The sequence below is a fragment of the Natator depressus genome, chromosome 4 (genome assembly GCF_965152275.1).
Source record: "Natator depressus isolate rNatDep1 chromosome 4, rNatDep2.hap1, whole genome shotgun sequence".
NCBI classification, from domain to species: domain Eukaryota; kingdom Metazoa; phylum Chordata; order Testudines; family Cheloniidae; genus Natator; species Natator depressus.
Genome location: NC_134237.1, coordinates 35,830,852 through 35,854,367, shown reverse-complemented (window position 1 = coordinate 35,854,367; position 23,516 = coordinate 35,830,852). Strand labels below are relative to the sequence as shown.

At 41.4% G+C, this 23,516-nt stretch overlaps 1 protein-coding gene across 22 annotated transcripts in view; it reads left to right on the top strand.

Annotated features, from left to right (window-relative positions):
- CAMK2D (calcium/calmodulin dependent protein kinase II delta) overlaps positions 1-23,516 on the top strand; it is a 250,983-nt gene that overhangs the window by 93,936 nt on the left and 133,531 nt on the right. For all 22 annotated transcript variants that reach the window (XM_074950780.1, XM_074950772.1, XM_074950761.1 and 19 more), the window contains exon 3: positions 8,151-8,210. In XM_074950780.1, coding sequence (XP_074806881.1) covers positions 8,151-8,210 — 60 coding nt within the window. The remainder of the gene's footprint in view (positions 1-8,150; positions 8,211-23,516) is intronic.

The following is a 23,516-nucleotide window of genomic DNA, read 5'->3' as shown; positions in this document are numbered from 1 at the left end:
TAGACGGAACGCTTATCCCTATCTTGGGACCGGACCACCAGGGCAGCCAGTACATAAACCGCAAGGGGTACTTTTCAATGGTGCTGCAAGCACTGGTGGATCACAAGGGACGTTTCACCAACATCAACGTGGGATGGCCGGGGAAGGTTCATGACGCTCGCGTCTTCAGGAACTCTGGTCTGTTTAAACGGCTGCAGCAAGGGGTTTACTTCCCAGACCAGAAAATAACTGTTGGGGATGTTGAAATGCCTACAGTTATCCTTGGGGACCCAGCCTACCTCTCAATGAAGCCATACACAGGCACCCTGGACAGTAGTCAGGAGCTGTTCAACTATAGGCTGAGCAAGTGCAGAATGGTGGTAGTGTGTGCATTTGGACATTTAAAGGGTCGCTGGCACAGTTTACTGAGTCGCTCAAATCTCAGCGAAACCAGTATTCCCATTGTTATTGCTGCTTGCTGTGTGCTCCACAATCTCTGTGAGAGTAAGGGGGAAACATTTATGGCGGGGTGGGAGATTGAGGCAAATTGCCTGGCCACTGAATACGCGCAGCCAGACACCAGGGCGGTTAGAAGAGCACAGCAGGAAGCAGTGCGCATCAGAGAAGCTTTGAAAACCAGTTTCATGACTGGCTGGGGTACTGTGTGACACTTCTGTTTGTTTCTCCTTGATGAAAACCCGCCCTCTTGGTTGCTTCTAAATTCCCTGTAAGCCCCCCGCCCTCCCCCCTTCGATCACAGCTTGCTTGCAAAGGAAATAAAGTCACTATCGTTTAAAAAACATGTGCTCTTTATTAATTGATTATAAAAATAGGGAGATAACTCACAAGGTAGCCCGGGTGGGGTGTGGGAGGAGGTTAGGAGGGAAGGAAAAGGCTACTTTAAAACTTCTTGAATGACAGCCTTCTGTTGCTTGGGCTGTCCACTGGGGTGGAGTGGTTGGGTGCCCAGAGCCTCCCCTGCCCGCGTTCTTGGGCGTCTGGGTAAGGAGGCTATGGAACTTGGGGAGGAGGGAGAGCGGTTAAACAGGGGCTGCAGCGACAGTCTGTGATCCTGCTGCCGTTCATAAACCTCCACCAGACGTCGGAGCATGTCCGTTTGATCCCTCAGTAGCCCCAGTGTTGCCTCATGCCTCCTCAGATCGTCCAGTCGCCACCTCTCCTTACGTTTATCAGTCACTTTCCTGTACTCTGCTATTGTGTCCCTCCACACATTCTGCTGAGCTCTGTCAGTGCCGGACAACTGCATGAGCTCAGAGAACATTTCATTGCACATGCTTTCTTTTTTTTGGCTGCCTTATCTGAGATAGCCTTTGGTATGGAGGAGGGAGGCTTGAAACATTTGCAACTGCTGGAGGAAAAAAAGGAGACATTTTACAGAACAATGGCTATACTCTTTCATGGTGAACTACACTATTCACCTTACATAGCACATGTGATTTTGGTACAAGGTTGCATTTTGTATCTTATATTGAGTGCTTGTGGCTTTGGTGTTAGGTCACACACGCAGTGCCAGGCAACAGAATTCAGCTTGCAGGTGGCCATGGTAAGCCACAGTCTTTCGGCTTCTGCAACCTTCATAACAGCAGCACCCTCCTCTCCCTTACCAGGCAAAGCACGTTGAGTTGGCCATTTAGTGCTGCAGTTTTCCTGTTAACGTGCAGCAGCAGAAACCAAACTAACCCCCACACCATCCAATTCTCTGGGATGATTGCTTTACCCCTCACCCCACCACGTGGCTGGTATCAGGGAAGATCCCTGCTAGCCAAATGCAAACAGCTCAGCACCAATGGCCCCCCACCTCCCACTGCGTGGCTAACGGCGGGAAGGATTTCTTTTCAGCCACAGGCAAACAGCCCAGTAGGAACGGCCACCTCTGAATGTTCCCTTAATTAAATTCCCCTATTTCAACCAGGTTACCATGAACAATATCACTCTTCTGAGGATAACACAGAGAGATAAAGAACGGATGTTGCTTGAATGCCAGCAAACACCGGGACCATACGCTGCCAGGCTTTGTCTGTCATGCAATGATACCAAATTACTTGCTACTAGCATGGCGTGGTAAAGTGTTCTACCATGGAGGACGGAATAAGGCTGCTCTCCCCAGAAACCTTCTGCAAAGGCTTTTAGAGTACCTCCAGGAGAGCTGCATGGAGATGTCCCTGGAGGATTTCCGCTCCATCCCCAGACACATTAACAGACTTTTCCAGTAGCAGTACTGGCCACGACTGCATCCCAAGTTCTCAGGGCTACTTAATCATTAAAAAACACTTGCTTTTAGAAACATGTATTATATTTTAAAAGGTACAATCACCAGAGGTCCCTTCTTCAGCTTGGTTGGGTTGGGAGGGTATTTCAGTCAGGATGATAACAAGATCCTGGCTGTCGGGGAGAACGGTGTGCTGTGTGCTCTCGTCAAGCTCCTCCTCCTCCTCCTCATCATCTTCCCCATCCTCAAAATCCTCAGGCATGGTGGAGAGTACCCTATCATTGGAATCCATGGACGGGGTGGGATAGTGGTGGCGGCCCCCCTCTAGAATTGCATGCAGCTCAGTGTAGAATCGGCATGTCTGGAGCTCTGTCCTGGAGCGTCCATTTGGTCACTCAATTACAGACCTAAAAGTTGCAATTCTTCAACAAAAAAACTTCAAAAACAGACTCCAACGAGAGACTGCTGAATTGGAATTAATTTGCAAACTGCATACAATTAACTTAGGGTTGTCTACACTATGAAATTAGGTTGAATTTATAGAAGTCAGTTTTTTAGAAATCGGTTTTATATATTCGAGTGTGTGTCCCCCCACAGAAAATGCATTAAGTGCATTAACTCGGCGGAGTGCTTCCACAGTACCGAAGCTAGAGTCGACTTCCGGAGTGTTGCACTGTGTGTAGCTATCCCACGGTTCCCGCAGTCTCCGCTGCCCGTTGGAATTCTGGGTTGAGATCCCAATGCCTGGTGGGGCTAAAACATTGTTGCGGGTGGTTCTGGGTACATATCATCAGGCTCCTGTTCCCTCCCTCCCTCCCTCCCTCCCTCCATGAAAGCAAGGGCAGACAATCGTTTTGTGCCTTTTTTCTTGAGTTACATGGATGGAGCCCGCTCAGCTCACTGTCACCGTATGTCTCCTGGGTGCTGGCAGACGCGGTACTGCATTGCTACACAGCAGCAGCAACCCATTGCCTTGTGGCAGCAGACGGTGCAATAGGACTGGTAGCCGTCATCATCATGTCCGAGGTGCTCCTGATCGCCTGTGTGAGGTCGATCAGGAGCGCCTGGGCAGACATGGGCGCAGGGACTAAATTTGGAGTGACTTGATCAAGTCATTCTCTTTAGTCCTGCAGTCAGTCCTATTGAACCATCTTATGGTGAGCAGGCGGGTGATACGGATTGCTAGCAGTCCTATTGCATCATCTTCTGCCGGGCAGGCAAGAGATGAGGCTGGCTAGCAGTCCTATTGTACCATCTTCTGCTGAGCAGCCATGAGATGTGGATGGCATGCAGTCCTTCTGCACCGTCTGCTGCCAGCCAAAGATGTAAAAGATAGATGGAGTGTATCAAAACAAGAAATAGACCAGATTTGTTTTGTACTCATTTGCAACCCCCCCTCCCCCGCCCCCCATCTAGGGGACTCATTCCTCTAGGTCACACTGCAGTCACTCACAGAGAAGGTCCAGCGAGGTAAATCTAGCCATGTATCAATCAGAGGCCAGACTAACCTCCTTGTTCCAATAAGAACAATAACTTAGGTGCACCATTTCTTATTGGAACCCTCCGTGAAGTCCTGCCTGAAATACTCTTTGATGTAAAGCCACCCCCTTTGTTGATTTTAGCTCCCTGTAAGCCAACCCTGTAAGCCGTGTCGTCAGTCGCCCCTCCCTGCGTCAGAGCAACGGCAAACAATCGTGCATCTGAGTTGAGAGTGCTGTCCAGAGCAGTCACAATGGAACACTCTGGGATAGCTCCCGGAGGCCAATACCGTCGAATTGTGTCCACAGTACCCCAAATTCGACCCGGCAAGGCCGATTTAAGCGCTAATCCACTTGTCAGGGGTGGAGTAAGGAAATCGATTTTAAGAGCCCTTTAAGTCGAAATAAAGGGCTTCATCGTGTGGACAGGTGCAGGCTGTTACATCAATTTAACGCTGCTAAATTTGACCTAAAGTCCTAGTGTAGACCAGGGCTTAGGCTTGAATAAAGACTGGGAGTGGATGGGTCATTACACAAAGTAAAAGTATTTCCCCATGTTTATTCCCCCCCGCATCCCCCAGTGTTCACAGAATCATAGAATATCAGGGTTGGAAAGGACCTCAGGAGGTCATCTAGTCCAACCCCCTGCTCAAAGCAGGACCAATCCCCAGTTTTTGCCACAGATCCCTAAATGGCCCCCTTAAGGATTGAACTCACAACCCTGGGTTTAGCAGGCCAATGCTCAAGGCACTGAGCTATCCCTCCCCCCTCCTGTTCCTCAGACGTTCTTGTCAACTGCTGGAAATGGCTCACCTTGATTATCACTACAAAAGGTTTTTTCCCCCCCGCTCTCCTGCTGGTAATAGCTCACCTTAAGTGATCACTCTCATTATAGTGTGTATGGTAACACCCATTGTTTCATGCTCTGTATGTATATAAATCTCCCCACTGTATTTTCCACTGAATGCATCCGATGAAGTGAGCTGTAGCTCATGAAAGCTTATGCTCAAATAAATTTGTTAGTCTCTAAGGTGCCACAAGTACTCCTTTTCTTTTTGCAGATACAGACTAACACGGCTGCTACTCTGAAATCTCCTCATACAGCTTTCAGATCCAGTACCTCCCATTCAGTCCATGCTGGAGCTCTTTTTTGATTCTGGGACTGCATGGTCACCTGTGCTGATGAGCTCGCCTGGCCAAGCAGGAAATGAGAGGAAAAGTTCCTGGGGCTTTTCCTGTACAACTGGCCAGAGCATCAGAGTTCAGAGCGCTGTCCAGAGCAGTGACAATGGTGCACTGTGGGATAGCTCCCGGAGGCCAATACCTTTCGAATTGCATCCACACTAACCCTAATTTGAAATGGCAATGTCGATTTCAGCGCTAATCCCCTCGTTGGGGAGGAGTACAGAAATCGATTTTAAGAGCCCTTTATGTCAAAAAAATGGCTTCGTTGTGTGGACGGGTGAAGGGTTAATTCGATTTAACGCAGCTAAATCCGACATAAACTCGTAGTGTAGACCAGACCTAAATGATTTGTGGTAGAGAAGGAACTAGAGAGGTGGTCAGTCCACACCATCTCTTACATCCTTGTGAAGGAGAAGAGCAAGAGTGCAGGTGCAGACCAATGGACACTTCTTGGAAGAGTCTTCTGGTTCCTGGTGCACATGTGTACTGCACAGTGAAATACAGATAGGGTCTACACATTTCGAAGATCTTGTTACAATAAGGTCAGTAACTTGAGGCCTTACAGGACCTCAGATTGAAAAAAACAGAGGACAGAAACCACTGGAAGCAAAGAATAATTAACTAAGTGCCTGCAGAAGGGCCCTGGTTCAAATGCTAGGCAGCATCATGTCACAAATAGGAGCATGTCCAACAGGTTCTGGAGCTACGGCTATGGTGGAGACAGCCTGCAGGACTGTCGGGATTTTCCCAAAGCTACAAGAAGAATCAACCAAAGCTATGGCCACAGAGAGGGTCGATAGATATCTGCCAGCTACCATTGTTGTGTCTGCCCATAAAGACACTTCTCTGTACTGGAAGGTGAAGAGGGATATGTGGCCAGCCCTATTTCATGTAGCTATTTAACACTTAAGCTGTCTCCCCTTAAGTGTTTACTTCAGCTGTCTTTTTAGCACATATGGTGCTTTATTCTGTTACAGGCATACCTCTCTCCCCACAGGCACTGTCTTCGTTAAAATACACACATGCCTGAATCCATGTGATTACTAAAGCTAGGCCGTTCAGCTGGTGCTAGTGATGTTGAAGAACAGGACAAGGAGGAGAAGGATAATATGAAGAAACACTTTGAGCACTAATAACAAATATGGTGCATCTTGTTCAGCCCTATACAGAAAACCTTTCAGTGAAAACCTTCATGTACACACAGCAGGCATTGTATTTTTTGGTCACCATTTTAGTTCATTTAGTAAGTGGGGGCCAAAGAGAGAGAGAGCGCTAGCCTCGGTGGTCGGGAGTTGATTCCATTTGGCAGACAGACAATATCAAAGACAACCTAGAACTAGTGTCAGTCAACAGCTGTTTCTATCTTACTTTTTTCTGGCTCATTTGACTGTACTGCAGTTGATTTTCCCTTTTTCTGCATATGAGATCAGCAAAGGGGAGCTTGGAGTGATTCCATTTTCCAGTTTACTGTTTATCTATTATACTCATTATATTTTCCTTTGTATGCCTTTTCATATTCCCTTGAACATCTGCACACTGGCTTACGAGGCCAAGCCACAGTGAGACTGCTGCTAAAGTGGACTCTGCTCTGGAAGAAAGATGAGGCTATAACACTTTGTAAACATGATGATGATGACATTAAAAGATCTATAGTTTAATTTATGGGCCTTAGTTTATATAGCAACATTGTTGCCCTTGAGCAGCAGCATACTGTATGTAAGATGCTGTTGATATGACATTCAGTGTTTGTGAGACAGATGTTGATGCTCTTCTGTTACTGATCCTGTTGCTGTTGTCAGAGATGGATAATTTAATTTGTTGACCTCAAGTTGTGTGCAAAGATGTGGTCATATATCATGTCATCTTGTTACTCCACAGCTATAAAACAATTGTGCTTTACATCATTCTACTACAAAAACACAAACAAGTAGAGGAGGAGGGATTATGACGAGGAATTGGTCCACATCAATTAAAAGGAACAAATGAAAGGAATTTCCTTCCATTTGTCTCTTTGGAAGTTTTTCCCTTCAGGACCCTGAAAGCAAGATTACAAGGTCCATCAGAAAAATATATTTCTCCAGCCATCTGATATCTATAACTTTTTATGAACCAGTTCTTTGTTTGTTTGTTAGGCTGTGTTGGCCCACAGGGACCACATTAGAGCAGGGATCAGCAACCTTTGGTACGCGGCCCGTCAGGGAAATCCGCTGGCAAGCCGGGACGGTTTGTTTACCTTCAGTGTCTGCAGGTTCGGCTGATCGCAGCTCCCACTGGCTGTGGTTCGCTGTTCAAGGCCAATGGGGGCCGCGGGAAGTGGTGGCCAGCACATCCCTTGGCCCGTGCCACTTCCCACAGGCCCCATTGGTCTGGAATGGTGAACCACAGCCAGTGGGAGCTGCAATCAGCCGAACCTGCGGACGCTGCAGGTAAACAAACCGTCCTGGCCCGCCAGTGGATTTCCCTGATGGGCTGCATGCCAAAGACTGCCAACCCTGCATTAGAGCAACCCATAACAAAGAAACACCTTTAAGAATAAATGGCTAAAGAGGCTAACAGGTAATCAGCTTAACTGAGAAGTAGTGTAATGTAGGCATTGTGGGGGGATGCTGCTGTTGGTCATTTAGCTACTGAATCCTCCTACGGCATCATTGTGTTAGTAAAAAGAAAAGGAGCTCTTGTGGCACCTTAGAGACTAACAAATTTATTAGAGCTTAAGCTTTCGTGAGCTACAGCTCACTTCATCGGATGCATACAGTGGAAAATATAGTGGGGAGATTTTATATACATTTTATATGTTGGTAGAATGCCCTAGCATGTTGAAAAGTGTTGTCTTTACAATGGAATATTAGCACTTCATTGGTGATGTACTTAGTACCTTAGGCAGCACTGAAACACATAATAGTCTAGGATTAGAATTCTTCTAAAGATTCAGGGCTGTCTTCATTCTGATTAATTCTATAATCATAGTTTATTATCTGATAATTATAGGTCATGGTGTGGATACGTCCCATTTCCCACTGAGAAGGCAGCTTGATTTTCTAAAACCACTATAGGTTGAGCAGCTAGGCAAAGCAAGGGGTGGATGTAGTACCTTGATTCAGTGTGACATACAATTTAAATGTACAATCATGGTGATTCTAAGTAGGAGAAGGAGGATACATTTTAACCACCATGTCGAATACTGTACCATATGTTTTTCAACACTCAGTACCATATAGAATGATGTGCCTTTTCATGATTAAACAAAACAGTTATGGTTGTGTTTCTCTTTCTTGCAGATCACCAGAAATTGGAAAGGGAAGCTAGAATCTGTCGCCTTTTGAAGCACCCTAATATTGGTAAGAGAATGTAATCACTTTATATGGTGTGTGTCAGTACAGAAATTAAAAGAGAAAATACAGAATAGCTTCATAGAGGTAGAAAGTTGGGGGAAGTTAAACGAAACAGCTGGCAAAGAAGATTCTTTTATACAGCGGAGTTCCTTCCAAACTCATAATGCTCCCCTGAGATGTGGTGTCCTATGGGGTGGTCACTTCCAACCATCCATACTGACTTCATCTCCTTGAGCTCGTGTTTGGTGCTTTTATGATTTGTGTCACTGTGTTGAAGATGTATATAGAAGAGTAAACCCCTTCCTCTCCTCACTGTTGTGTCCCTGCATTCAGGCATTCACAGTAGAGGCTGGCAAAGATTTTGATTTGGGTTGCTTGTTGTCTTGAAAGTGTGAACCAATAGGAACTGATGATAACTTTGTAGGCCATGAGGAATCACACTCTGAAGATGCTTGAGACTCTGGTTTATCTGCCAGCAGTTTCAGTGCACATCTATGAATCTTCACCTGAGCCAACTTCAGGCTACCTTAGTAGTCCAGCAGCAAAAGTATGATTTTGTGTCATACTCAGTAATGTCTCCTCCCCTTTAATGGCAATGACAAAGTGTAAAAAACAAAACATACAAACAAAAAAACTCAAAAACCACAGCTCAAAATGGAGATTGGAATCACTCAAAAAAACAGGAAGCTCAAAGATACAGAGACAGGAGGACTTCCTTGAACTTGCAACTCCCCTGAACATTTTAAAACTTTTAAAAAGTTTTGATTAGATACAGTTTGTTGCTTCTTTACTGTTCCCAAACCAGTTTGCCCATCCCTTGCTATAGTAAAGCAATGTTGAAGCCAAGGAAGATGATTAAAAAGAACATGTAAACAGTAATTGCTATGAAATAAGAAGAGCTAAAATCCACAAAGGACTGTTGAAATATATGATTGCATGTGATTAAATTATTTTGTTCCATTGAATAGTTTGAACCAATATTATTATTGTATGCTGTTCTATTAGAGTTATTACAGCAAGTAAACATACAGCTTGAAAACACAGAAGGGTTGTAGTTGTTGAGGAGACACTGTTGATGTTCAATAAGATGGCACAGAAGAAATTCCATGCTGTGCAACCTGCTCTGAAATAGGTAATTCAGTCAATGAATCACACAATAAAGTACACTTTTTCTTCTAATTGGCTGTTCAGTTTGAGAAAGAATATCAGGATTCAGAATCTTATGAGAGAGGCTGTTTGTTTTCATGTTGTAGAATCTCCATGAACACTATCAAGTCACTGAAACGTATCTATTCCCCTTTCCCTATAACAGAATATCCTGCTGAGCATGGAGAGTGTGTGTCTGCCAGAGAACTAGCTTTATATCCATCCTAAAAGCTCTCAAGTATTAAAGTACCTTGTTTGTACAGCTGAATGAAGAAGTTTGCTTTTAGGTCTGGTCTCTATCTTGGAGTAAGATCATAGAGGTAGTTTCAAGAGTAGAAAAAAATTCTGTACATTTACAAAGACTCTGATTTTCAAAAGTGGGAGCCTAAAATTAGGCATCTAAACTAGAGGTTTGCAAACTTCATTGCTAAAGCAGGCCAAACTGTAAACCCAGCTGGACCCCATGTCCCCTCCCCATAAGTATTTTGAGTACCTGTTTGGCGAGGGGCCTACTAATGGGAGAGAGAGGCCTGGCTGGGGGGGACTGGCCAAAAATAGGAAGGGATGAGGGATCCTGTGAGGGTCAAGCAGACTGGAGTGGGTTGAGGATTTTCTGGTATTCCAGTTTTCACCAAAATCAATAGGATTCTGCCCAATGAAGGCTAGAATATTCCCTGAAATTTTGGAATTGATCAGATAGAAAGTTCAAAAGTCATTGTACTACATGCAGACAGAAAGGCCATCAAGTTGAAAGCAAGGCTTGCCTCCCTTGACAAATACACAACTTCATTCTCATATGTGCTCAGCAGCCAGCAGCTCCCATGGACGTCAGTCTCTGGGGAGCTGTTCAAATCTTTTGCAAATCAGGCCACTTACTTGGGTGCCTAAATGGAGAGCTAGGAGCCTAACTTTAGGGTCCTACTTTTGAAAACTTAGGTGCAAAGTTTCCAGAAATCATAATATGTGGAAATCCTTTTTCTGCTCCTGCTTTTTTGGTTTAGCAGCTGTTGATTTAAACATTGTTATCCACATTACTTAAAAGTAAATTAAATACTCTGAAAGGTGGGAGTTTCAAAGGCATCTGAAAGACTTGGGCATCCAACTCCCACTGACTTTCAATGTGTGCCTTACTCCTTAGGTACTTTTGAAAATTCCATTCAAAGTTGTAATGTGGATGTGACAAACAAACACTGTAAAATTGGAGAAGTCTCACTTACGTTTATATTGGCAGCCAATCTTACTTTGGGGCCTATTATTGACTGAGGTGGGATTTCCAAAAATGCTCAGTGTTAGCCTTATTCTGATCCAATTGAAGTTAACGGTAAAACTTCAGTGGAAAGCAGAGTTAGATCAGTGCTGAGTGCATGATCTTGTAAGTTAGACTAGACTTATGTCTGTAACTGAATATGTCCGACTTACGTAACTGAAGCTGCATCATGCTTAGAATGTAAAAAGATATGTTAATAACGTATAATAAGACATATATTGTATGTATGCTAGATTGAACCTTTTAGTTTAAAAGGAAAAACTGCTGCCCTATGTACTTATAAATATAAAATCTAATGGGCAACAGTCCCTTCAGCCTATAGCTTTGGACATTACAGCATACTACCAGTGAAGTTCTCCTTATAAACAGTATAAAAATTCAGTTTAAACACTTCTACTCCTAAAATTCTCTCTTGATCAGGAAGAATATGTGATAGTGTCACAATAAAATTTAATTTCTGAAAATGTTTTCAGAACTTATTTTTAGCAGGCTTTGTCATGACTATGAAATCTGGTAGTAATGTGGAAAGGGGTATATTGTAGTAATGGAAAGGGGTATATTGATGAGTATGAATACATTGTTGTTTTTTTTTATGAGCTCTAGCCCATTTAATCTGTGAAGGACGATGGCTATATTAAATTTTATATTTTCTTCTGCCCTTCATTTTTCTCTGAGTGATGTACAGCTCCTGAATTGATCGGAGCCCAGACAACAATGGGTTCTTCTGAAAAGGAAAAGTTGCTGCTACAGCAAATATCTAAATTAAGGTGCTGAAATGATTCTTGAAAATGAAGTCTGCAGAGAAAAGCAGACCTCTATTTTAATATATTATTTCCCTTCTCATAAGACTGCAAACATGGTGGGGGTCTTTTTGTGTTTGTTTTTTTTTAGTTAGGTTGGTTTTTCATAACTTGCAGTTTTTTTGTGAATTAGTGTATGTCCCTGTCTTTCCCTTGTTAGAATTAAATTATCCTTTCTCTTCTCTTTCAGTCCTGGGTAAGCGAGTGGCCTGGTTTTACAGCCTCAAAACTTAAAAACTTCAAGAAACAGTTCAGAACAAAAATCTCTCTCATTATTTTTTTAAGTTGCTTTTGCCTGTTTTTAACTGACAGTAACTGAAGTGCCATTTTTTTATTGTTCATAGTTCATTTGATTAAATCTCCCTTCTGAAATTGAGCTTTTTTGTCATAAATGTCAACATTTGATTTGTTTATTTTTCTAAAACAATATCTAGACTATATTAAGGTCTGTACAATTTTCTTTCATATTTGTGAACAAAGCCTTACTGATTTATTTTCTGACCAGATATATGTTAAAAAAAACAAAAACATGCCCTTCTTAATTCCCTTTCATGATATTTTTCTTTATAATCAGATCAAAATAGCAGGGTGTTGATAAAGCAGATTTTAAAATTCCAGCCTAACTGTAACCTAGAAATACATTCATCATTTTTTTTTTTTAGTTACAAACAAATGGTATTTCTCTTAAAAGGGGACTGATGCAGGAAACCAAAATGTAGACCACTGGCAACATACGAGAGAACCTTTATTTTTTGCTTATGTCTTTTCACAAAAAATAATTACTGGTGTCGAACCTTTGTAGGAGCATTTAATTGTCCTACATTACACTTCCAAGCAGATGTCCACCAGGAAGCTATCTGGAGAAGTCTATTAATTACTTTAAATTCTGTGACAATAGAGAAGGGTCTAGAACAGGGTTTCTCAAACTTCACTGCACCGCGACTCCCTTCTGACAACTACAATTACTAGAAGACCCCAGAAAGGGGGACCGAAGCCTGAGCACCCCCACCATGTGGGGTGCCGAAGCTTGAGGGCTTCAGCCCTGGGTGGTGGGGCTTGGACTTTGGCTTTAGGACTGGGCCCCAGTAAGTTTCACGACAGCCTTTGGGGTCCCGACCCACAGTTTGAGAACCGCCGGTCTAGAATTAAACTTCTTCCTCATAACGTAAATGTGAAGTTTTGATTTCCTGAAAATGTGAGTCTCCCCTGCCTCTACACGAGGCTGTGTTCATATAAGGATTGTCTCTGGCTACCGACAGGAGCTACATCTGAGTGCTGCACTGCTGCAGACATCCCAATCTATTCACTGCACAGCTAGCTGTATCTGTTCTTCAAGTGCTGGCCCCTATGTGTATTCGACTGTAGGTAGGCATGCGCTTGATGCATCTGGAGCTGGAGAATTTTGGAAGCGGTGCCTGTTGGTCCACACATTGCCTCAGTCTCCTTGTGCATCTGACTGAGGAGATAAAGGGTGGTTCGGACCGACCACCTCTCCAGTTCCTTCTCGCTGCCACTGATGAGATAAAGGGTGGGTCGGAACCTTCATTGTCCAAAGCTTCGTCTTTATTCCTTTATCTGTAAATAGTTTTAAAAATATTGTGTTCTGATGCAGTACAGAGCATCTTTTCTGGGAAGGAGTCCACTAGAAAATGCTATTTTGCCAAGTGGAGACATTTTTCTGTATGGGCCATCAAAGACTTGTAGCCCCATAAGTTCTTATTTTGGACTATATTCTTTCCTGAAAGATAGCAGGCTTGTCCATGAGCTCCTTATGGGTCCACTTTGCAGCAATCGGTGCATACCATTCACCTTAAGAGGGTTACTCAATCTTCACCCACTCACTGACTAACAGATTCTGGAAAGGCCTAATTGGAACCTTTCTGCCAATAAAAAAGCAAGCTCCTCAATGGGACTTAAATTTTCTTATTTCGGTACTCACTATGCCTCCCTTTGTACCATTAGCTTCTTGCTCCATGTCTCTCCTATCCATTAAAGTTGCACTCTTGGTAACCATCATCTCAGCCACGAGGGTTGGTGAGCTTGGAGCGCTGATGGAGGATCTTTCTTCTACTATACTCCATAGGGACAAAGTTTCATTACATGTGCACCCTCAGTTTACCTCCACAGTAGTTTCAGAGTTTCACCTAAACCAGTGAATCCACTTATCTGTGTTTTTTCAAAAATGTCACCCATCCTCATGCTCAGGCTCCATTCCTTTAGTGTTCAGCGAGCTTTTTGGCCTTTTACCTGTAGAGAACAAAACCCATCAGAAAGTCTCCTGGGCTATTTGTTGCCATAGTGGAAAGAATTCAGGGTCAGGCTATATCCTCTCAAAGAATCTCAAGATGGATTTTGGGCTGTATTTTGCTCTATCAGATGTTTATTCTTCCTCCCCTTCATGGGGTAAGGGCTCATTCCATGAGGGCACAGGCTATGTGTATGGCATTGCTTCAAGAAGTGCCTCTACTTGATGTTGGCAAAGAGCTGTGAAGATCTGTCTACACATTTGTAAGGCATTATGCTTTAGTTCAGGACCATATCACTGATGTATCCTTTGGCATGGCGTTCCTTCATTCAGCTCTGCCACCTGCATCCTCGGACCCTCCTCCTACTTGAGTACTGCTTGTTAGTCACCCACAGTGGAATATACATAGGGACCAGCACTCAAAGAAGAGGAAGTTACTTACCTTATTTATAGTAACTGGAGGTTCTTCAAAATGTAGTCCGTATGTGTATTCTACTACCTGCCCTCCTTCCTCGCTGCTTTGGATCATCTTTTGGTTCACAGCAGAGAAGGAAATGGAGAGGTGGTGTTTCCGCCCCACCCTTTATCTCCTCAGTCAGGGGCACAAGGTGAGCCAAGTCACATGTGCAGACCAATGGACACTGCTTTTAAAATTCTCAGGCTCCAGGGTCATGGAGCGCATGCATAGCCACAGTGGAATACAGATAGGAATCACTCGTCTCCGGTTACTGTACTTTAAGGTAAGTAATTTCCTATTCTTTGGGGCTCTAAGCCCCTTCTCCCGCACCAGTCCACCAAAGATATTCTTTGGTGCTCCCAGTGTCCTCTACTCCCCTCCATAGCTGCTTTTTTAGGGCTCCAGGTTCCTTCTATCCTCTTGTCCCCCACCCCACCACATCATTTTAAGGGCTTCAGGCCTCCCTTACAGTGTCTTGCAGAAGAAAATCAGATAAAGGGTTAATTCTCTTTTATTAGCAGAGCTCCGGCAGTATGCTTTATACATGAATAGGTTGTACACTAGACTGATCTACAGCAGTGCTGGTTTCTCACCACAATATGATGGCCTGAGTCAACACATCCTGGTGAATTTAAAGTGACTTCGAGTATCTCAGATCAAGACCTCAAAACGTTGAGAGTTCTACTAACTAGCGGAACCCATGGAGATCCCACAGCTCCCCAAACAGTTACCTCTCCCCCTGTAGTGTCCTCACTCTTACTGCAGATGTATTATTTGGGGAAAGCCCAGAAGCCAAGAACCAGTAGAGTTTCTGCTCTGCAGCCAGATCTTTCTGTGACTGCCCTTTTGTGCAATAACTTAACGAGGACCCCACATTGCCTCAGAACTTTCTAAAAAAATAGTCCAGCTAGCTGGCTGGCAGGCAGGCAGAAAATCTTGCTTTTTGTTTCAGGACATTGGGTCATCAGGACTGTTTGTAAAAACCTAGGACTGTCCCAGACAAATCAGGACCACATGCTCCTTCAGAACCCCCCTCCCCGCCAGTTTATGAAACTGGCATATGCTGTTTAATCAGCTAACAGCAAGCCAAACCAAGTTGGACAGGACATTGTTTGAAACATTTGCTTAACAACAGATTTCTTGTCATTGACCTTTTACTTCGAAATTTCTGCTGTAGATCCAGTTTATACCACTAGCCAGACCACATTCTTCTGAAAGTGCTTCATGTACAGTGGAGCCAGGGACAAACAGCTTGTGTTGGTGTTCTGCGAAGCAAAAGATTTCCAATTAATATGTCATGAAATTCGTTGGTCTTAAGTAGTAGAAATAAATCCTGACTATGAAAAGTGTTAATTGGGTGAGAGATAAGCTCTGGATATTCAAAATTCTCATGCACATGTGAACCATGAAACTTTTTAGTTTAAGGTATAAAGTGCCAAGGTTGTAAATTTTCAGTGAAGAAAGTCTCAGAGCAGGCAGTTGCACTCTTTTGAAAAAGAAGCAAGTCAGAGATGCTGAAAAATTAAATGATCCTCAGATCATTTGGGAATACTGGTTAGTTTTAGCTGGGATTAAAGCTATGTAATAACTAATTTTTTCATATCACTGGCAGTTCTGATAAACTGAAAGAAAATATTGGCGAACCAAAAAGTAAAAAAACCAAACAAACGTGTTTTGGGTCAAACAAACATTTAAATTGACCCAAAACAAAACCCTTTGTTTTGATTTTGATATTTTTTAAAGATTTTTTTTTAAATAAATTTGAAGGGAATTTTGAAATTGTCATTTTGAATTAAAAAATTTAAACGTCACTTTGCAAATGTCTAAATAAAACAACTCAGTTTTTTCAGATTCTTTTTCAACTAAGATAACTTGGCAAATTTTACACAAATTTGAGAAATGTTTTGGTCAACTTGAATCTGCATTTTTCTCCAAAATAAGTTTTGGTGGAAACATTTATCTCAGTGCTAGCTGGGATTAATTTAGTAGGGATGCTTTTTTTTTTTTTTTTTTTTAAAACCATATTGATAAAATAAAAAAAAGGCTGTTTTCCAAATCTTTTATTAGGATTCATCTCCAGGTATAAGAACAGAAGATTATCCATTGAGCCCACTGGTTATTAGGGATGATTTGTAATATTTATTTATAAAAACCTGGGAATCCACTTAAGTGTTGGTGTCTCATACTGTTCATTTCAGCACCTAGCTGGTAAGTGCTGAGAGGTGCATTAGGGCTTGTCCACACAGAGACTTAATGCACAGCAAGCTGGGGTGTGTATGAACAGTGCACTAGTCTGACGTGCACTAGCTAGCCATGTACTGAAAGTTCCATAGTGTGCTTTGACTTACTGCTGTTTCAAACTGCACTACAGAACTTACAGTGCATGGTAACAGGGTCCACATGGCAACTTAGTGCAGTGCAACAGGCTAATACACTAGATTTACTCCCCGTCTTGATAAGGACTAAGTGTCTGTGTGGACAGGCCCTTAGAAATGCCTAGATAGATTTCTTTGCAATGTCAAAATGTTGTGTACGGTGCGATGAAAGTTTAACAGCATTCAGCACTATCATTTCATCTGCCTTTATCTGCAGGTTCCAAGCAGCTTTATAATGTCACCTACAGAAAAAATTAAATCATGTTCTTTTTAGTGAGTTAAAAGTAGTATCAATTCCGCCTCCATCCCGCCAACCCCCACCCCCATGTCCCTCAGTCCCATTACCATTTCATGTGGTTTTACAGCCACATTTTCCTATTAAAAAAAGGGCCTGTGTCTTCTGTTGTATGAAAGACCCATAGAAATCAAAGGAGAAATGGACTATGGTGAAAAAAAAATCACAAACTGTACACAAAATAAATTAGAAGGGAAACTGCAGGAATTAGGAATTTAGGAATTGCATAGCCTACCCCAATATTTTCTCCTTTCTATGGCTCTGTTTTAAGGCAACCTGTCACCTCTGCAGCTATGGGCTGAGTATAAATCTCTCTGCAGTCAAAGAGTATAGCCACTTGGTCAATGTGAAAGGAAAACTCTCATTTCAGAACTTTCTCATTCCTCTTTCCTTTCTGTCTCTGATAAAAATAAATTAATCTGAGCAGATTATCTCTGTAGCACTCTCAGATGCATTCTCATTTCCCAATTGAAGTTGGGAAACACAGTCCTGGAAGCATTACGTGACAGCATGAAACACAGCTAGACGAGCAGCAAAACCACAGTTTTATTTGTTTTTATTGCACTTTCTCAAAAATGCCATCAAGGATATTATTGCATGTTCTAATGGTTGAAAATGTATGGTATTATCAGTGAAATTCAACAAATCTGTGGTCATAAACCAGTGTGTGGCAGCTTTCCATTACAGCAGTTATTATGTACCAGAAATCTTTGAATTGGTTGTAGGACTGGACAGTGCAGGGTGAGGTGTTATGCTTATTGTGTTAATCTATCCCCTCACTTGTATGCTCAATCCTGTAAGGTGCTGAACTCTTCCTACAAAGTGACTTTGGAAGATCATGTTCTGCGTGATCTTGCTAAACCGTCATTGGATATGTTTGAGAGGAGCAAAATGTTTTCTTGAACAGATGTTCAAGAGGACTGAATTGGTCAGGAGGCTTTTAAGAAGATAGAAAACCTTTCATTGCTAGATCACTGGTTCAAATTCAGCCCATACAGGCAAAGAAATGAACATCTGTACACTCAGTACAATGAACACTCAGTAGTCTATGTGAAATTAGAATAGTTGCTCAGGGCTAGGAATCAACATCCCAAACCCCATGACCCTTCTTGATAGTATTGGGGCATCTTTGGGGGGAGTTTCAGGAAAATGGAAGATCAGCAAATAAACAATTGTTAACTATCTTCTTATACCTAAAGTTGGTCCCTCTAGGTCATGGTAACAGATGCTCCAGATCACAGTAACAGACACATTGGCTTCCATCTGACACATTTCACAATCACTAACATTCTTCTGTAACAGAGTGGTGAGACCCAGCACCTATTGAAGTCAGGGAGGTGGTCGACGGATGGGCGCAAGCCCGCCTATATCTGAAGGCCCCTTCTCCTACTGGACCTGGGATTCAAATAATGATGGAGGACAACTAATGAATAACAGGGTCAGGAGTGAGTGTCACAGGTACTGAATCAGGGATCCAGAGGGGGACACTGAGCAGAGAACCCAGGACAGCGCCCAGTGCTCCTCAAATGTGTCTAGGAACCAAGCGGACGCTGCCCAGAGGAACTCTGCCAGGATGCGTGAAACAAGGGAGGAACGGAAGTAGGCCCCACATTTGTATGAGAAGACCGGAGCAGAGGGCCACGTCCTGTCACATATTCATACAATAAAAAGGAGGTGTGATTATTCCGCTGTACAAGAAATGTGTCCCCAACTCTGAAAAGTACAGCACCCCTACAAACTATTAAAGAAAGTATACTACTGTATACTATAGTATTGTTTTCTTCCTACAAACTACTATAGGAATACTATAGTATACAGTGTTTTTTATTGTTTGTTACAGCTAGCTAATGTGATTGTAAACTCCCAGAAGAGACTCTATAATATAGATTAAGACAGCTGTTGGGGGGGGGGAAGCTATTTTTTAATTTTTATATACAGTTACACTTCAGATTACATTAAAAGCAGACCCATTATTGAGCAGAAAGCCCACAAAGGACTTGTAACAGTTACATTAAATGGCACATTTTTAGCTGTTGCATATACCAATGCTTCCAATTCTGGAGGAGAATAGGACCTGTAGCAGAAATTCGGAAAGGAGAATAATCAGCTCTTAATAATGAAGGCTACGTCTTACCTTTCTGTTTTCTGGTCTTTAACCTTTCGGTAAGTGCTGAATACCCAACCCTTGCTTAGCAATCACAGAGAGCTCAAATCATGCTGTGCCTCTGATTGCTAATCTGCATCTCCTGAGACTTTTGCTGGTATAACATTATGCTGGTACTCAACTCTTTGTTTCTTTTGGTGGTGATTTAGAATCCTGTGGCTCCCTTAATTATTCAGAAGTATCTTCATCCTTGTCTGCTCTTTTTAATTTTGATAAGGCTTAGCTTACACATCACAGTAACTAGTTACAGCACAGAACCTGTTAAATGCTGCATGAGGGAAGAAGAAAAAATCATTTATTTTTACCTCATTATGTCCCTTCAATTGAGAAAAAACAATATTGTGTTAACAGGGTTTTTTTTAGGAGATAGACCTTTACTTTTAAATTCAGAATATCTGTGGTTACTATTTGTATGAAGTTGTGCATATCACTACATTCAAATACACATTGGTAATATAAAATAAATGTAACAGATTTTGTAAGCCCTACAGCAACTGATAGAAAATATCTGACAGAGATTGACTTTTTTAAAAAGAGCCTAATTCTGATTTTACACTAGCATAAATTAGGAGTAGCTTGACTGATCTCATAAAGTCTATGTGTAAAACTGATATGAGATATAAATCAGGTCGTGTGTGTGTGTGTGTTTTGACTTGAAATCTCACATTTCCTTGTTTTCCAATTCGTTACAAATAAAACAAGTACTGACTTTAGGAATCAAATGCATTATCCCCCTTCTTCCCTCTATAAAACAAAATCAAACAAGTCGTCATTTAGATATATACTATATATGCTGGTTTCAGGAATATGTGAGAGCATTTACTGTTTTACATGGCAGTTTTAAACCATGGGCTTCGGGCATCCATGAGATTCTAGTTTCACCTCCAGTTGCCTCCTATGAGTACCTACGGCAGTTAGATGGGATGGTCATTTTAGTAATTCTAGATCGCCTTAATTCTAATAAATTAACAAAATGCTGTAGCTTCCTTGATAAATAAAATGGATAATTTTCTTCTGGTGATTTTTTAAAATAGTGTAATATGTTAAATTTCCTAGTTAATGTAAAAGCCAGTTAAATATGTGGTCAGAATAGTGCAGCTGGTGTTTGAGTTGCTGGTTAAGGGGTGGAGAATAGAAGGAGGATTTGACTTCAGATGCTTGAGACAGGAAATTACTTTGGCCAAACGTATTAAACAGTAGCTGTGCGCTTTCCCTTCTGTAATAGCAGCCTTGTAAAGGGGGCAGAGAGAGAGAGCGAGTAGGAGAAATGGGAGAAGGATCAGGCCTCATCTGAAATGAAAAGATAGTCCATAATAAGAATGTTTTACACTTCTTTTATTTAGTGCCTAGATATTACTGCTTTGAGCAGGGGATTGGACTACATGACCTCCTCAGGTCTCTTCCAACCCTAATCTTCAGTGATTCTGTGAAATCAAGAAAATAATAATTAAATAATTATTTTGAACAGTTTTGTGCTTATCAATTTGTCTTTTATTTTTAACACTGTCCCTACCAAGTATGATATGCAGTTGTATAGTGATAATGCTGTGCTCTGCCTCTCTGTAATTACTTCTGGGGATAATGTGTAGAGTGCACAATACAGTAATATCTAGGCACTAAATAAAAGAAGTGTAAAACATTCTTATTGTGGACTTTCTTCATTTTAGATAGGGCCTGATCCTTTTCCCATTTACTTAAATAGGAGCAGGATTGGGCCTTTGGATTGCACTACAAAGGGTTATTCCAGGAAAAAAGTATCTAGGAGGAGACAATGCCACAAGTCATTTATAGCCTCTTTTATAGTGAGAGAAGATGTGTGTAAAAAGGAGCATCCTGCCTGTAAATCCAAAAAAACCACTGTTATTGTTGTCTTCAATAATATAGAGATTTATGGAGGCCCTTGAAGCCCTCTAGAAAAAAAAATAGCCTATCCTGAGCTCACAACACTTGTGCCCTTAGCTGTTAGCCGCAAGATCCCTGGAGATCACCACGGTATTCTTTGTGTGGTATAGAAGGTAAGGTGCCCTAAGGTTTGCTACCAGCTGTGTCTTTTTTCCCCTGCACAGCACCATGAATACCGTGGTCATATGTATCTGATGATAAAATATAAACCCCCATGAACTAAATTTTGGAGGGTTTACACAGCCTACTTGTAGCTACTTACTGTAGATACTTTTAATTTCAGAAACTGTTTTCATAACATTTTTCTCATTTCTTCTGCAAAGTTGTTTTTTTCTTTCCATAAAGCCAGAATAAAATTGTATTTCTGTAGCCACTGATTTTAAATGTGAAATAGACTAACCCAATGTACATAACTATAAGATCAGGAGACTATGAAAGCTGTTGCACTTCACTTATAATTTGATTTATTGTTTTGTTTACCTGGTATATTCTCTTTAATAAATTAAAAAAAAAAAAGCAAACCCCTCATATTGCCAATTGCATTGCAAATTTGAGAGTGATAAAAAAAATAATTTAGTTCAATATTAATTGCATACTTCTTTAACATTCAAGAAATAAATCTTTACTTTTGAAACTTTGTATGAAGTTTTATTTGAAAATGGTTCATAGTGAATTTGTGACCACATGTTCTACATATACGTAGACATCATGGCTCCTAGCTAAACCACAAACATGCAGTTTTCCTCTGGACCTTTTTCTCCCAAAACACGGGTCTCTAATACTCTAACTAAAAGGAGATTTTTCTTTCAACTCATTCGGTGTAATGGGTTATGTTTTGGAGCAGAAGGTTCTGAGTATTATATCATATTGGTAACCAACTGTTAGAGTGAAATTTTATGTACCCTACATGCTTTCTATTAAGGCAGAGGACAAGCTGTATCCAGCTAGCTAGCATGGATGTGTATGAGTGCTATCGGCTTGAATAGAATTGGGGCACGTCAAATATTTGAGACTAAGTTGCCCTCTAGTAGCTGTCCCACAAAAATATAAGCCCCAGTACTACTTTAAAGATAATGAAGAGTCTCTGCTATCTCAAATGGTAGAAACCTCTGCTTTTTGGAGAAGAAAGCTCTGAGTTCTATTCACTATAAAGCTTTAGTGTGGTTTTCTGGGTACTTTGGTGTCTGTATGTATCATCATTTCATGATTTATGTATGTTTTGTATTAGCTTTCAGTGGCCCTTCTGAAAACAGTGCAGGCCCATAAAATCTAGTGAGAAGGAATTTCAGGTGCTGTGTTACCTGCATGGAATCTTTGTTGAGCAAATCTTGCTTTCTGCATGCAGTGGGAACTATAGTTAGATGGTTTATAAAATGTTAAGATTGTAATGAACAGATAATTAATGGCACTCATTATTTTGAATGCAGAAGATACGGGTTATGGCAAGGAGTTGTTTGTGTGCTATAAATTACAAATTTGAAAAATAAATTTCCTACATCAGTCATTTTTCATAATAGATATCTCTGTAAAAGCTTCTGCAGACACAAATTATTTTGAATGCTGTCTTGTTGATAAAATATTCTTTCCTTAAAAGATGCAGAATGGCATTCTTACAATAACTGGACATGAGCAGCTATATCATTTTGAGGTGTTTTATGTAGCACAATCCATTTTTTTGCTAACCAGTGGAAGAGGAGGTGGAAACAGTGAAATATAGAGTCTTGACTACAGCTGTAGCATCCTGGCATTCTTTTCTTTGTTTGTCAGTGGTAATTGTAATAAAATATTGTGACATTAATTCTTGGTGGAAGTATAATTTAATTAGAATTTGTAAACAGAATGCCTGGCGTCTCTGAATGTACTTTCCAACTGATTCATAAATGGCTTTTTTGTGTGTGTGGAAGTTTACAGCCTATGGAGTAACTTGGTTTTGGTTTGTGCCATACACAACTCCCTTTTTTCTCTTTTTTAAAAATTAATATTACCCTTTCAATTAGGCTTTCTGTCCCACAGAGTACACATTTCATAAGAGGAATTAATGGGGGACTCTAGTGTATTTGGGAGCCAGCATACTGGGTATAAAAAAGAAATATACACAGAAACTAGTGAATGAAGCACAGTGCTTTTACAATTATGAAAGTGGAAAAATATTTTGGAAGGGAACATTTCCCCCTGCCTTATTTTCTCTATTTCTCCCACCCTAAAAAGGCTAGGAAATCCATTTCATTATGAAGTGACTTATATAAAAGCAAATGTGTTTTGGTTTCTTACGAGATTTTTGTTTTGCACTCTTGGATTTGTATTAGAATTTAGTGTAAGCAAAATAATCTAACTCTTTTATCTTGGTCTTCAGCTCTGCTATACTGTAGGCGTTTGAGCACAAGCCTCCCAATGCAACATAATTGTTGGTTGCAATTTTCTGCATACATAACACATACTTTAGTGGTAATTTTATCTCCATCAAACACAGTAAATTATAATCTACTGCCTTTTTTTCTTATTTTGAAAAGCTAATCTCACTCATTTGAGGGTAATCTGTGTTTCCCCAAAGGCCTGCCATTGTGCCCCAGGTCATCTGGATGGACCACCTCTAGGGAGAAAAAGTATAGTACAGTTTCCATGCCCACTCAGTCTGTGACAAATGTGGTGGTGGTTTTTGTG